At 41.5% G+C, this 16,800-nt stretch overlaps 1 protein-coding gene and 1 pseudogene across 5 annotated transcripts in view; one reads left to right on the top strand and one right to left on the bottom strand.

The window, feature by feature from the left end:
- The window catches only part of KIF13A (kinesin family member 13A), a 206,778-nt gene that overhangs the window by 133,804 nt on the left and 56,174 nt on the right, over nt 1–16,800 (top strand). For all 5 annotated transcript variants that reach the window (XM_078055730.1, XM_078055727.1, XM_078055728.1 and 2 more), the window contains exons 10-14: nt 4,426–4,537; nt 4,915–5,127; nt 7,725–7,835; nt 9,258–9,392; nt 12,442–12,572. In XM_078055730.1, coding sequence (XP_077911856.1) covers nt 4,426–4,537; nt 4,915–5,127; nt 7,725–7,835; nt 9,258–9,392; nt 12,442–12,572 — 702 coding nt within the window. The remainder of the gene's footprint in view (nt 1–4,425; nt 4,538–4,914; nt 5,128–7,724; nt 7,836–9,257; nt 9,393–12,441; nt 12,573–16,800) is intronic.
- LOC118548028 (fatty acid-binding protein 5 pseudogene) lies at nt 10,789–11,442 on the bottom strand (annotated as a pseudogene).

Below are 16,800 nucleotides of genomic sequence, written 5' to 3'. Positions count from 1 at the left end.
ATCGTGTCTGCCCAGCCCCGCCCCTCCGCTGAGGCCGCTCACGTGCTGTACGTGCTGACGACATACGACGTACTGACGCAGCGTGCACGTGGTGCCGTGGGCGGTGCTGACGCTGTGCCACCGTTTCCCTTTTTCTCTGACAGCGCTCGTTTGATTTTTGTGTCCTTGTTTAGGAGTGCCGGGAACTTTCCCTTTTTATTCCTGACACTATCGAATTAGAAAGTAGGACCAGTTGCCACCAGACAGCGTCACATTCTCTCTCAGTGAGGAAAAACACATGACAACCCCAGAACGCGTTTGCGTATGAAGGGCACTGTTCACTTAATACTGACCTTGGAGTCCCGGAGCTCTTTATAGTCGGATGAATTAAAGTACTTTCTGCTGTATTTAAGTATTAAAAACTGATAATAGTTCAAAGAGTTTTCAACTGAAAATTTTATTCCAGTAGTTGCAAAATGTGAAAGCTGCCCTGTATTCTTTATTAAAGCGGAAATGTGGTTTTGCCTTATATTGAATTCCTGTTTTTCTTCTATTTCATATATATCACATGCCATTTTCTTTCTTTTTAAATTTAATTTTATTTCATCATGGTAAGTATAATCTTTCATTCCCATTCCCCCTTCTCTCTGGTGGGGACCATCAGTTTGTTCTCTAGAGTTAAGAGTTTGGTAATTGGTTTGTCTGTCTCTCTCTCTTTTCCTTTGCTCGTCATGTTTCTTAAATTCCACATGTGAGTGAAATCATATGGTATTCATCTTTCTTGAACTGACTGACTTCGCTTAGCATTCTAGCTCTATCCACGCTGTTGGAAGTGGCAGGATTTCATTCTTTTTTAGGGCTGAGTAATATTCCATTGTGTATATCTCCTCTTTATCCATTCATCTGTTGATGGACACTTGGGCTGCTTCCATAATTTGGCTATTGTAAATAACACTGCAATAAACCTAGGGGTGCATGTATCCCTTTGAATTAGTATTTTTGGGATAAATAATCATTAGTGTGATTACTGGATAGTAGGGTAGTTCTATTTTTAATTTTTTGAGGAACCTCCATACTGTTTTCCACAGTGGTTGCACCAGTTTGCATTCCCACCAGCTATGCAAGAAGGTTCCTTTTTCTCCATATCCTCACCAACACTTGTTTCTTGATTTTTAGCCATTCTGAGAGGTGTGAGGTGATACCTCATTGTATTTTGATTTGTATTACCTTGATGGTGACTGATGTTGAGCATCTTTTCATGTGTCTTTTGGCCATCTGGATGTCTTTGGAGAAATGTCTTTTAATGTCTTCTGCCCATTTTTAAATTGGATGATTTGTCTTTGGGTGTTGAGTTGTTTCAGTTCCTTATTGGATATGTCCTTTGCAACTATCTTCTCATATTCAGTAGGTTGCCTTTTAGTTTTGTTGATTGTTTCCTTTGTGCAGAAACTTTTTATTTTGATGTAGTCCGAATAATTTATTTTTGCCATTTTCTTTCTTATTTTTGTTATCTTTGGGAGGAGTGATGGAGTGTTTGAACTTGAATTTTTTTTTTTTTAAGATTTTATTTATTTGAGAGTGAGAGAGAGCGAGAAAGGGAACACAAGCAGGGGGAGTGTGAGAGAGAGAGGCAGTCTCCCGCTGAGCAGGGAGCCCGATGCGGGGCTCGATTTCAGGACCCTGGGACCATGACCTGAGCCGAAGGCAGACACTTAATGGCTGAGCCACCCAGGTGCCCCTGAACTTGAATTTTTTTTAAACAACTGTATTGGGAAATAGTTCACATATGCATACTTTACCATTTTTTAAAAATTTTATTTTATTATGTTAATCACCATACATTACATCATTAGGTTTTGATGTAGTGTTCCATGATTCATTTTTTTGCATAGAACACCCAGTGCTCCATGCAGTATGTACCCTCTTTAATACCCATCACCAGGCTAACCCATCCCCCCACCCCCCTCCCCTCTAGAACCCTCAGTTTGTTTCTCAGAGTCCATAGTCTCTCATGGTTCATCTCCCATTTAAAATGTACAATTTAGCAGCTTTATTATTTTCAGAATGTATAACCATCATCACGATCTAATTTGAAAACATTTTCATCATTCCCAAAGTAACCTTGTGTCCAAGTCATTCCCCATTTATACCACCTCCGGCCCTGTACAATCACTACCTTCATCTCTTTTCTGGGTATTCACCTATTCTGGGTATTTCATATAAATGGAATCGATATGTGGCTGTATTAGTTTCCCAGTGTTATAAAAGGTTACCACTAACTGGGTGGCTTACAACAATAGAAATTGATTTCCTTATAGTTCTGGAAGCCAGAAATCCAAATCAAGGGATCGGCAGGGTTTGTTCCTTCTTGGGGCTCAGAGGGAAAATCTGTTTCTTGCCTCTCTCCTACCTTCTAGTGGTCGCTGAAGCTCCTTGACCTTCCTTGGCTTGTAGATGCATTGCTCCCATCTGTGCCTCTGTTTTCACACGGCCCCTCCCCTGTTCCCTGGGTGTCTTCACGTGGCCTTCTTTCTTATAAGGCACCAGTCACTGGATTACAGCCCTCTGTAAGCCAGTATGATCTCGTCTTAACTAATTACATCTTCAGGGACCCTATTTCCAAATAAGAATCCATCTGAGATTCTGGTGAACATGAATTTTGGGTAGACACTGTTCAACCCAGGACATTGGCCTTTGGTGTTTGGCTTCTTCCACTTACCATAATTTTTCAGGGTTTATCCATGTTGTAGGTTATATCAGAATCCTCTCTTGTGGCTGAATAATATTCCATTGTGAGGACACCACATTTTATCCATCCCTTCATCATTTGACAGACAGACACTTGGGTGGTTTCTACATTCTGGCTGTTGTGAATAATTCTGCTATGAAAATTCATGGACACGTTTTTGTGTGGGCATATGTTTTTATTTCTTTTGAGGTGGATTTAACTGAATCTGTCAATTATATTGTACATATTTATGTCACTTTGCAGGAATGGCTATTATTAAATTCTGGCTCATTTTCGACCTCTTGAATTTGCCTTTGTATTTCAGTGATTTTCAAATGACTCACCTTTGAGTGATTATGTTTTGCAAGAAACATGCTTTCAATTCATTTCATGGAAGTCTATTGTTAACATTAGAAAGAAAGCTATCTAGTCTTTCATGCTAAACTATGGTTACTTGCTGATATGTGCTCTTTTGTTTTTATAGATAAGTAATAACATTTAATTTTTTAACCATTCACAAAGTATTTTCTCTTTGTGATGTCCTGTAAGCTTCCTTGTACTCCTGAGAGATCTCCTGAGGCTGCTCTTTTCTGGCTGCTAAACTTGGGATCCAGTTGATTGCCTTTTAAAAGCGCACTTGGTACTAACTGTGACACAGGACAATGTCCTTCATCCTTCAATTTCACAAATCTGTTGCTTCTATGGTGCTCTTTTCTCCAGGTGCAGGGAACATGTATTAACTACCAGGGAACATTCATGAGCTTAGACCAGTGGTTCTCGAACTCCAGCCTGCACCAGAATCACCTGGAGGGCTGGTTAAAGCAGAGTGGTGGGTCCCACTATAAGTGTCTGAGTCTGTAGGTCTGGGGTGTAGTGGGGCCTGAGAATGTGCATTTGTAACAAGGTCCCAAGTCTTGCTGATGCTGCTGGTCCCAGCACCACGTTTTGAGAATCATGGGCCTAGGCAGCTAAATCCATGTATCACTTTGGGTATTGTTCAACCAGGGCCTCTTAAAATTTCATGTGCCTATGAATTACCTGGAAATATCTTTAACCTGTTCTGACTCAGTAGGCCTGGGGAGGCTTCCAAGAGTCTGTGTTTCTAAGCAGCTTGCAGGGGATCCCAGTGCTGCTTTGTGTAGCAGGTGTTGAAAGAGTAGCCATATGCTGTCCTCTGCTTGGGTAGGTCTTTGTTCTGTACGACTGTACAAACTCCACACTGAGTTGTGAAATACGCTTGCTAGCTTTAACAGATGAACAGAATATACCTTGTAACTTGCAGGGAAAGGTTCTCTTCAAGTTATGTGGTTATGATGGAACACAGAATGAGAGGCCCAGATGGTCCAGATTAGCCCCAAAGAGTAAATGGTTCAGACTTTCACCGTAATATTTGGAGTCAATTAAAATTCTCTGGAGTGATTTTTTTTAAACGTATGTTTCCAGGTTCTGAAATGTCTGTCTCACAGTCACAGTTCCTGTGACTGAACCGAATAGATTCTTACAGGGATTCTAAATTCATTCTTTTAAATGAATGGAGTTACTTTTTTGTTTTTCTTTTTCTCAGCTTCTTGACAAATTAATGTACACTTGATTGTATCAATGTTAGGGCCTTGTTGTTCTGCATATTTCGTACTTATTCCCTGGAATGATTATTATTTTATAGAAACAACATAAATATTCTCTAAAGCTAATTAAAAAGATTTTTTTTCTCTCGGCAGATCACTTACAACCTTGGGGTTGGTGATATCATCACTGGCTGACCAGGCAGCTGGCAAGGGCAAAAACAAATTTGTGCCTTACCGAGATTCAGTCCTCACTTGGCTTCTTAAGGTAATCATTGTTCTGCTGTTCCTTTCCAACTAGAACTTGCCAGTTGCAGAACTGGTAGCTGAAAGGTGTGTGCAGAGCTAACCAAATACACAACAACCCCTGACAGTACTGTCATCCTGATTCCCAGGAAAGTAGAATGAAAACTCGCTTCTGTTGCCCTTCTTACCCCATGGTAGTGCTGTTTGACAGGCATCGTCGTTGTGACTAGAGAGAAACCACATCTCGGCATACAATTATCTGTGAGATACAAACCCATTTCCACCACACATTTCTTTCTTCACAGAGAATGTCACACGTGCACGTTTTCAGCTTTCATCCTACGTGTTGTGCACAGAATGGGGCTTGTTTCCTAAGATGCTACTGGAAATATTTTGCAGGACAATTTGGGAGGCAACAGCCAGACCTCTATGATAGCCACCATTAGCCCAGCAGCAGACAACTACGAAGAGACCCTCTCCACCTTGCGATATGCAGATCGAGCCAAAAGGATCGTTAACCACGCCATCGTGAATGAGGACCCCAATGCCAAAGTCATCCGGGAACTGCGCGAGGAAGTAGAGAAACTGAAGGAGCAGCTCTCGCAGGCTGAGGTAAGATCAGCCCGGAGCTCCCTGTTCCTGAAGGCCCCTGGCTGGTGGTATCGGAGTGGGGAAGGGTGTCCTTGCCTGCAGTTTTAGGTCATCTCCCTGCCATTCAGCATTTCTGTGTTGATTGGCATCTTCTGCATGCTAAGCATGGTGAAGACACCATGAGTGGTACCAGACTTCTGTCCCAGGAACTCAACCTCCAGCTGAGGACGCAGACAAGTAAGAGTCAGTGATTGCTACTGCCTCATTGTTTGCCTCAGTCAGCCAGTTGGCCCTTGACTGCAAATCTCTTCCAGTGTGAAACTTGAAGAACCAAATGTGTTTTTTTAATTTAATTTAATTTTTTATTTTTTAAAGATTTGTTTATTCATTTTAGAGAGAGAGAGAGTAAGGCGAGGAGCAGAGGCAGTGGGAGAGAGAGAATCTCAAGCGGACTCCCTGTTGAGCACAGTACCTGACGCGGGGCTCAATCCCAGGACCTTGAGATCATGACCTGAGCCGAAATCAAGAGTCGGATGCTTAACCAACTGAGCCACCCAGGCGCCCAAATGTGTTGTTTTTATTAACATTGTAAACTATGTGCCCATAAGGCCTTGCAGTTTTCAGATTAGTTGGTTATATATCATCTCTTCCTCAAGTCAGGGCAGACAGATAAATGTTAGGAACAATTCAGAAATCTCCTTTTATTTTATTTTTTTAATGTATATCAGCTCCTGGCAGGAAACACAATTGGTCATTTCTCATTGTTACCATCTTTCCTTGGCTTTACCCAGCTTGAATAAACACAGCCTCTTCTAAGTAACTTGCTTGTTGCAAGCTACTGGGTGAGGCCCTGTCTCATTTGAAATAGGTAATAGGACTGAAATGACAGCCAAGTGCCTGAGCGTAAGTCACATGCTTGGCCATGCCTCACTTGGGTGTGGACCTAGGGCTGCTAAGGTCACATTCCTTCATACCACTCGCTGCTGAACCCTCTTTAGTCAGGAGAGTATTAAGCTGTGGGGGGAAAAGCGTAATAGATAACTGTTTTTTGAGCACTTTTGTACCAGCCTATGTATCTATCAGTGTATCTAGTCAAAAAAGTAATCAGTAAGAGATTGAGATAAACAGGCAGAAAGGAGTCAAACCAGGGATCTGAACTGTCTCTTCATTGGTGATGGTGGAGTTGCACTGTAACAATGTGTTTACGAGTCTTTCTCTTCTTCCAGCTCTGGGCTTCTGAAGTGTAGGAAGCCTTGTTTTATTAATTATTTTCATCCCTAACCCCTAGGGCAACATTGATACCGGAAGGCACTTAGCATAATGCCTGGCAACATTGTGAGTGCTCAGTAAATGTTGCTATTTTTTTGTTATTATCATGATTATAATCATTCAGTGCATTGAGCATCATTTTTTATTGATGCCAAGAAGGGTAGCGAAACACCTGAAAAATCAAAATACTGATAAACTTTGAAGAGAGTCATTCATGATCCTAGGAGGAAAGTGTAGCGGTTCTGAAATTCGTGTAGAGGTGGATGCGCTACTTCTCTCCTCTTGTCTCTGAATCTGCTTTTCCCCCGTGACCATGTAATCTAGGCCAGATGGCTAGAACCATGCCCGGCCAAAGGGAACAGAAGAGGGGCCCCGGAACGTTCTCCAAGATAGAGTTTTCCTGGGTGTCTCCTTGTCCCCAGCACTGAATGTCACTCTCAGCTTCTGTTACCACTGTGAGACTCTGAAACCTCAGTGACCGTATGCATCATCGCCACTTGGATTTCTTGTCTGAGTCTGCCGTCCTTCCTGTTCGTGGGCTTGTTCTTTGTAGAGGTTCCCGTTGTTATAGGGTGTCAAAGCATGTTGTTGCCAAGTAGAGGCCCCCGAAGTGTTTAAGCCGCACTTCCGTATCTGTACTTCGGCCCCGTAGGTATTCTCACTGAGCCAACTCAGAGGGAACTTGCTGCCCTTTTACCCAAATGTCCTGTTTCCAAGGGAGGGATGAATATGCAAAGTTTATTACCACCAATAAGAAAAGTAGTTTTAAATGATTCAGAGTCAAATTTTAAAATGAACGAGAAGAATCTTCACCTTTCCTGGTAGGTTATCCCTGGGATGTGTTTATTGGTGATGTGTGTTGATCTCTGTCTTACTGAATAAGAAATCTGCTTAAGTTACCTTTTTTCCTATGTTTCTATTTTGACGACGAACTTTAGCATCTTTGAGGTCTTCAAATGTGAAGGGCGCCTGGCTGGCTCAGTAGGTAGAGCATGTGACTCTTAATCTCAGGGTTGTGAGTTCAAGCCCCATGTTGGGCTTGGAGCCTACTTAAAAAAAAAAAAAAGTCTTTAAATGTGAAATTTAAGTATGATGGATAAAATTACTCTGTAATGATTTGTATCAGTTTAATTCAGGACACTGGTTTCATTTTCTCCTTTAAAGAGTAGCAGTCATTTATTCTTATATCTCTTTTGATTAATAAAGATCTAAACCCCACCTTGACAGTGTATGACTTAATTGCTTCCAACAGACTGCTGATAGCCACTTATGAAGGACAGTAAGGGATTGTCTTATAAATAATGGTGGGAAAAATTAGAAAATCAGCTATCTCTGGTTTCCTCTTCAAGGCTATGAAGGCCCCTGAACTGAAAGAGAAGCTCGAGGAGTCTGAAAAGCTGATCAAAGAGCTAACAGTGACTTGGGAAGAGAAGCTGAGGAAAACAGAAGAAATCGCACAGGTAGCTTGATAATTCAGGCCTAAAATCTTGTGATTCTTTTTCATTTGCTGTCTTTTCTGTGTAGCCACTCATCATCCTCAAAAAGTCATGTAAGGGCCTCTTCCTGGTAAACGAGACCGCAAAGATCAGGCTTAGAGGCTGCTTTGCCGTCTTTCATCGGCTGCCACGTGGTCCACGTGTTTGCTAGAGGTGCTGGAGAGCACGGACTTGGAGCAGGCGTCCTCCACAGGCCACGCTGTGCGTGTTTCCTGCTTCTCCATTTTGTGATTTTGGATCACCTGGCAGGGCATGCTACCTGACTGGCAGAGAGTTTATAACCGACAGCACATCATAGTTTTTTTCATTGTAATTGCTTCTTTGGGCTTGTGAGAAAATGCTACATGAACTTTACTTGAGATCTAACATTAGGCAAGGACTAATGCTGCACTTGTGTGTGAATGTGTGCATTTTATGAATCTACACTGTGCGTTTTGTGAATATTTTAATCCCACTGACCACTTGGAAATACTGGACCATCCCAGTGAGGTATCTTGAAAGCAGTAACCGGGACCTAGTCGAGCCTTCTCTTAGATACTATTCACACACACACAGACTCACACTCACACCCCCCCACACACATACCCCTAACTCCCTATGTCTTGTACATTGCTTTGTGTTTCTTCACAGCACTTATCACCATTGGCAATTCTGTATTTTATGTGTCTGTTTTTTCATGGTCTGTTTCTTTCCACTAGAATATAAGTTTTCACAAATGAAGGGACTTTGCTGTTGTATTCCTAACCCTAGATCAGTACCTAACACTTAAATATCTCATGAATGAATGAATGAACGAATGAATGAATGAACGAATTCAAGGCCCTCTGCAGTAAGGAACCAACCTGCTATTCCAGCCCCATCTCTCCCATGACTTTCCCACATTGACTAGGGTTCTTGCCACCTGGAATCATGCAGTGTGCCCAGAACCTCTGCTGTGCCTTCTGGCGCCTTCCGTTCAGACACCCTGCCTCCTACGTTACCACTGCCCCATTTCTTCCTTGGAAATTCTTATACTTCAAGAAACATCTTAAGTGTATCCTTTTCCTGAAGTCTTTCCTGGTCTCTGAACCCATCACAATCTCCCTCCTTGGAAGCCCCGTAGTACATTGTTCCTCTCCAGTGGTCCAGGGCTCTCCTCTTCTGATTTAGGTGTGTCGTCTTATCCCCTCTCCTAGACTGTAAACCCCTTCAAGGGAAGATGGTGTCTGGTTCACCCGCAGCACCCTGATAACACTGACTCAAGATGTCACACATTTTAGACACTCTGTAAACTTGGTTGTAATGTGTCATTTCGTTGGCATTGTCCCCAGAAATAGTGACTGAAACTTTCCATGGATACCTCTTGTGGCTAGAGCAACAAATAGAGTTCCCTGTTTTTGTTCCCAGGAGAGACAACGACAACTCGAAAGTATGGGGATTTCCCTGGAGACATCGGGTATCAAGGTCGGGGACGACAAGTGCTACTTAGTCAACCTGAACGCAGACCCTGCTCTCAATGAACTTCTGGTTTATTATTTAAAGGTAAGAAAGAGGGGCGCCTGGGTGGCTCAGTTGGTTAAGCGACTGCCTTCGGCTCAGGTCATGATCCTGGGGTCCCTGGATTGAGTCCCGCATCGGGCTCCCTGCTCGGCAGGGAGTCTGCTTCTCCCTCTGACCCTCCTCCCTCTCATGCTCTCTCTCTCTCATTGTCTCTCTCACAAATAAATAAAAAAATCGTAAAAAAAAAATTAAAAATAAAAAATAAAGGTAAGAAAGCATATAAATAGACAGTCGCAATCCTGATTCATTCACATACAACTCCCATTGGAATCTGGATGTCTGTACCCATGATTTCATTTTTGTATCCAGCTTAGCGCTCATTAAAAGTAAGTGACCCCCCCCCCAAATAAAATAAATAAATAAATTGCTTTTGCACCATTTAAAAAAAAAAAAAAGTAAGAGGATGGTTAGTGTGGTCTGGTTACCATTGAAAGTGAAACCTCCCCTCTGGCGACCATCAGTTTGTTCTCTATATTTAGGGGTCTGTTTCTGCTTTTTCTTTGTTTGCTTGTTTGTCTTTTTTAGATCCCACATAAAGCAGAATCATATGGTATTTATCTTTCTCTGTCAGACCACGCTTTTGGAAATGCTGGCTTATTTTGTTAAGTGAGAAATAAGACATCTGTTTGAAGTGGGGCACCTGATAGACACTGATATGGGGCACCCCAAAAGACATAGGGTTCCTCAGTTATGGTAGTATAGAAATACATGTGGCAGTTTTTAAATAACTCTCAAGGATTGGAGACCTGGGGACTTGAAGGTAGCTTATCTAATTGTCCACACACCTAAATCTCTAAATGCCAGAGATATTACCCACTTGCCAAGTTAAACAGGTGCCTAGTTAAGGATTCTGATCTGCCTTGAGTGAATATAAAAATGCAATGGAAAATAAGCTAGAATTGAAGAAAGGAGCCTCAGTTTTCCATTACCCTTTTTATTCTCCTTTTTCCAGAGACATAAATCTGGTGCAAATAGCCCCTGATTTACTGAGAGTTCACCAATGGACTTAACTGTTCATTTGGGACATGATTAAGGCATAAGGAATTGTGTCCAAAATCCTAATTTTGAAAGACCAAGCCTTTCTGTCGAATAGGGAAATATTACTGTCATGGTGACTCAATGATTTTTAGAGCAATAGAAAACACAAAGTGATGAGCTGTGGACTGCATCATGGGAGTGACAGTCCTCATATGTCTGAAATCATGCTCATCTGTGCATTCTATAACCCACAGGCTACAGTACTCTGTAATATTAGGATTCGAAACTTAACTACTTTTATCATTTTATTTTTATTTTTTTAAGATTCTATTATTTGAGAGCAAGAGAGAGAGTATGAGAAGGGGAGGAGCAGAGGGAGAGGGAAAAGCAGGGAGCCCGACACGGGTCTTTTTTTTGGCATAGCACAAACAAATTTATTTACTAACCAAAGGGATGATCCTAATTAAATCAACACTTTGAAATAGATGCATGTAAAATGTTTGTGATAAAGATAATTGAACACAGTAATGAAAAAAAAAAGCAGTATGGAGATTTGCTCATTGAACTGAGCTTGTTTATCCTCACAGCTACTTCCTGTCCACAATGATGATGGAATTTTTACTCTACTTTTCCATAGACCCGAGTACAGGTGACATTATTCATGACACATTCCACCACTAATTTCCCATTTTCCAATTTTCTTGTGATTGTGCTTTCCTTCCCATCCCATTCCTGATGTTGAACCAACGCACCGTCTGTGAAGTTGCAGACAGTCTGAGTTTTTCTGCCGTCAGCTGTAGTTTCTTCAAACTTCTCTCCCAGGTTACATGAAAACTGTGTTGTTTTCAAAGTGCTCTCAGTTTTTATGGTGAGGTTTTTGCCATCAGAAGAGATGATACAGTCTGGTTTGGCCGTTGCAGCCACTTTTCGCAGAGCCATTCCCACTCCTACTTCCTTCATGTATTCATCAAAGCCTTTGCTTTCCACTAAGCGCCATCTTCCTACCAGCTGCTGAATGGTGGCCATGGTGGGCGAGGGCTGGCAGGCCTAGTGAGCAGAGCAGAGTGGGGTGTCGGGAGTGTGGCTTCCGTTTTTTTGGGGGGGGTAAAGATTTTATTTATTTGACAGAGAGAGACACAGGGAGAGAAGGAACACAGCAGGGGGACTGGGAGAGGGAGAAGCAGGCTTCCCGCCGAGCAGGGAGCCCGATGCGGGGCTCGATCCCAGGACCCTGGAATGATGACCTGAGCCAAAGGCAGACCCTTAACAACTGAGCCACCCAGGCGCCCCGCTTTTATTTTAAAATTTATATATTTGAAAATACTATTTTCCATCAAATTCCTGTTAGTGATTCTTGAATTTATATAGTTATTTTCAAAGCATTTTCCCTGTCAACTCAAGTGATCCTTGAAAGAATCCTACTAAGTAGTTCAAATTGATGATATTGTCCTAGTTTTGCAAAAAAAAAAAGAAAGAAACCAAGGCTCAGACTGTGAAGTGGCTTGCCCATGGTCACATAAATAGTAAGCTGTCAAGTTAACATGGGAACTCAAGATAGTTTCCTGTCAAATCGGATTTCCTTATGTTGTTGGTTTTTTTTTTAAGATTTTATTTATTCATTTGACAGAGATGGATACAGCGAGAGAGGAAACACAAGCAGGGGGCGTGGGAGAGGGAGAAGCAGGCTTCCCGCCGAGCAGGGAGCCCGATGTGGGGCTCGATCCCAGGACCCTGGGATCATGACCTGAGCCAAAGGCAGACGCTTAACGACTGAGCCACCCAGGCGCCCCCCCCCCCATTTCCTTATATTGTAAAACAATATCTAATCACTGTTGGTTGGTGTTGTTTTCTTCATAGTGTTTAAATATTTTTAAAATGTAGTTATTAAGGTAAGCTTTTGACCTATTATGTTCCAGATATCTTGCATCTCCCATCTGATTGTTTAATATTGTCATGCAGATGCTGTTGGGTTATTCAAATTGATGGTGATAAATTTGTGTTGAGTTACTTGTAAGAGTAGGTTTTTCTCCTTTCTTTCACAATCTGTTACTAGGACCATACCAGGGTGGGTGCAGATACGTCACAGGACATCCAGCTGTTTGGGATAGGAATTCAGCCGGAGCACTGTGAGATAGATATTGCGTCTGATGGCGATGTTACTCTGACTCCAAAAGAAAATGCAAGGTAAGAGAAATAAATGTCCACTTCATGTGAAGTTCAAGTAGCCTTCTGCCTTATGCTGTATTACACTATATTAGAAACTCTGGATTTTTTTAATACTCTGGTTTTTAATTGACAAAATTGCATATATTTAAAGTGTACAATATGATTGGACCATACTCTCTTTTAACACCGTATCTAAAATAATTTTAATCAGCAAATTTTCTCATACCCAATTCCAGTGCCACATTTTTGTTCCTGCTCATATCTGTGAGCCTGATTTTCAGAAGTAGACTGCCCCTTTCTGTCTGTTGGCTCGGTTCTATCAAAGTTAAGAGTTCACTGGGTTCTTGGGGATATTTCCGATTGTAGGGAGCTGCATGGCAACATTTAGAGCACCAGCTTTGGGGTGGCTGATTCTGCCTAGACTGGCCGGGTTATCTTAGATAACACACTTTTGTCTAAACTTCTGCTTCCTCACGTGAAACATAGGGCTAAAAGTAGGCAAAACAGAAATCACTTGGCTCAGTGCCTGACACATATAAATATTTTATTTTATTATTATTTTTTAAAGGTTTTATTTATTTATTTGACAGAGAGAGACGCAGTGAGAGACGGAACACAAGCAGGGGGAGTGGGAGAGGGAGAAGCAGGCTTCCCACCTGGCAGGGAGCCCGATGTGGGGCTCGATCCCAGGACCCTGGGATCATGACCTGAGCCGAAGGCAGACGCTTAACGACTGAGCCACCAAGGCGCCCTACAAATATTTTATTTTTAAGACTTTATTTATTTATTTGAGAGAGAGAGAGAGCGCAAGCAGGGAGAGGGGCAGAGGGAGAAGCAGGCTCCACACTGAGCAGGGAGCCCAATGCGGGGCTCGATCCCAGGACCCTGAGATCATGACCTGAGCCGAAGGCAGACACTTCCCCGACTCAGCCACCCAGGCGCCTCTGACACATACAAATAATGAATAAAATTAGTTGTTACTCAGTGTAATCCATTGCATAAAAAACAGTTAATCAGATAACTCCATTGTATGAAAAATTCCTGAACCAGGCTATAATATATAAGAATTTGAGAATTGACAGAATAGTATATTTACTTTTGGATTTCTACTAAATACTGTCTTGAACTACTTTACAATCAAGTATAAAGTTTATATGAAGTCCTATCACAATATTCATTAACACACAAACATTGTGATCAGAATACTCATTTTTAGGGAAAGGAAAACCTTACACTCATTTTAAATTATTCTATTAATATTGGCCATATAAATTCCTAAGTGATGACAAACTGAGACTAACAAGGATGGTATAGATGACTCATGAAAGTTTGTAGGTCTTGTGTTATAGTGATATAATTGTTAAGATATCTAATGATGAAATGATGCTGTTCCTTAATTTTTACTTATTCCAAGTTCAAGTAGCCTTCTGCCTTATGCTGTATTACACTATATTAGAAACTCTGGATTTTTTTAATACTCTGGTTTTTAATTGACAAAATTGCATATATTTAAAGTGTACAATATGATTGGACCATACTCTCTTTTAACACCGTATCTAAAATAATTTTAATCAGCAAATTTTCTCATACCCAATTCCAGTGCCATGTTTTTGTTCCTGCTCTTTGCCCTCCCTCACCCTGCCCAGTCTCCTCCTTTCCTACCCTGGGGGTAGCAGTGCATTCATTCTGGAGTCTTTGCTCCAGGCTCTGTGCAGGGAATGCCCAAGTATAGGGACTCAAAGCCTGGTGGAAGAGAATGTATAGAGGCAACAGTGATTATACGGGATGATAAGTGCTTCTTCCTGCAGATCTGATCACTATGGAAATGTGTGGGGTTGCAGGACCAGAGGTGGGGAGTTAGGATATTATTATGATATTGTCATGGGAACACAGCAAGTGGCAGAAGAAGTGAAGAACAGAATGTATTTGAGAATAATTTGAGAGTCAGCCAGCTTTAGTGATGTGCTTGGGGACAGGATGGAGAGTCAGTGAGAGAAGGTGAAGTCAGCAATGGTTACAGGGTTCTGTCTTGGGAGACTAGATAAACAGTGGAGATCCTGAGCCGAAATAAGGACTACAAAAGGAAGGACAGGCGTGGAGGATGACGGGTAATGAGTGGTAATGGATTCAGGTTGGGATCCTGTGAATTTGAGGTGTCCTTGGGACATCAGTGTGGATGTATCCAGTTGGACATTGGATTTAAACATGTAGAGTTATACTCACGATATACAGTCAGCCATTAATGGTGTCGTCTGTCTTCAAAGTGGATCCCAAGTGTGTAGTGGAAGGAGTAAACCAATGTTTTAGGGATGGTCTGAGGAGCCCAGAGACCAGGGAGTCAGAGAGGCAAAGATACAGTGATGGAAGCCAAGGGAGGAGAACATTGTAAGGAAGAAGAGGTCAAAATAGAGGTTAACAAGCTTCTGTTGGATAGTTAGGAAGACACTAGCAACCTTGGGATGTTTAGGAACCATGTAGTTGTGGGTATAGAAGGAACAAATGCAAGGAGGAGAGAATGGGCGGTGAGGAAGTGGGCTGAGAGTCATGGTTGTGAAGATGGACATGGGATTAGAGACAGAGCCAGGGAGGGACGTGGGGTCAGGGGAGAGTCACTGTGTCTTCAAATCTGTCTTCAAGTCCACGCATTCTCTCTCTAGTCACATCTTACCTGCTGCTTAACCATTGTATTGAGTTTGTAATTTCAGTGTCTCCGTTTTTCATTTGTAGAAGTTTAGAAAGTCCTTTTTTTGGTAGGCCTGGTCTATATTTCTAGAGTTGTGTTTGTACTCCACTGTATGCCTTTTTTTTTTTTTTTTTTTAAAGATTCACTGTATGCCTTTAATAGATTTTTACTTATTTTATGGTCTTTGTTTGAAAATTCTATCTCTGACATTTTTGGGGCTTCAGCCCACCTGTTGGTCGAATCTGCTGATAACTGCTCCCTAGAGCAGTGTGTGATTCCTCAGGTGGGCTCACCTTCAGCAGGAGGTTCTCTGTAGAAGTCTCATGGCCTGCGAGAGGGCATAAATTGTTGCAAACACATTTTGTATTGGCTTCTTTTTTTTTTTTTTTTTTTTTGAGAGGGAAAGAGAGAGAGCAAGCGAGCACAAGAAGGGGGGGAGAGGGAAGAGCAGGCTCCCCACTGAACAGGGAGCCTGATGCAGGGCTCGATCCCAGGACCCTGAGATCATGACCCGAGCCAAAGGCAGACGCCCAACCAACTGAGCCACCCAGGCGCCCCTTGTATTTGCTTCTTAACAAGAACCCCAGGCATATGTCCACTTAGAAATCACTTTTTATGTTACTAATTTCTTGGCTTGGGTACACTACCAAAGCAGGCAATTTCCATATTTCTTTATATTATTGTAATAAGAGCATACTATAAATGGCAGTGATGTTTTATATGTGTGTTCAGAAGTATGTGTGTGTGTGTGCACGTGTGTATGCATGCACACACATACCTATAGAAGGGTCCCTTAAAGTTACAAATGATCACAAAAGGTAGCAATAAATAAAAAGGCAAAGCTTATTATATTTCTCTCTCATTTCCTTTGGAACTGTTTTTAGTTTTATTCTAGAATAACACTATCCAATAGAACTTTCTGAGATAATGGGAAGGTTCTATACCTGCAAAGACCATTTCAGTAGCCACTAGTGAGATGGTGCTCTTGAGTATCGAAATATGGCTAATGAAAATGAGGAACTGAATTTTTAAATTATAATTCATTGTTTAAAATAATAAAGGACATTGAGTGACACATCTCTTCCTCATACTGCTATTCCTAGATACTAGATTATAGATATATTTAGATATGTCTAAATACCCATCTATCTATACACCTAGATGTATTATTTAGATACCTTAATAAACTGGGCAAATACTTTCTTTGAAAACTGACTAATGAATGTTTATTTTTTAGGTAGAAGAGGTGAGTACTCTATTAAAAAATTTCCCCCCAAAAAAACAACTTTTCATCATTCTTCGGGCAAAAATATGTATATTTGTACAGATGTACATATACATATATATTCTGATCTCATTTTCCACTTTTTGCAGATGAATAAATTAGTCCATAATTCTGAATAGATGGACACAGACCTCTGAAGCTTGAGTTAGCGTTGAGAGTCATTTTCATTGGCAAGAATAAAGGGAGCATGTTAGTGTAAAAGATACACACCAAAGTTTCATCATGTTTATGTATGATAGATGAAAAACATTTGAGATGGTATTGCCAGGGTATTTTTA

The sequence above is a fragment of the Halichoerus grypus genome, chromosome 9 (genome assembly GCF_964656455.1).
Source record: "Halichoerus grypus chromosome 9, mHalGry1.hap1.1, whole genome shotgun sequence".
In the NCBI taxonomy this organism is placed as follows: Eukaryota; Metazoa; Chordata; class Mammalia; order Carnivora; family Phocidae; genus Halichoerus; species Halichoerus grypus.
The sequence above is the reverse complement of the archived record's forward strand: the minus strand, read 5'-3'. Positions and strand labels throughout refer to the sequence as shown.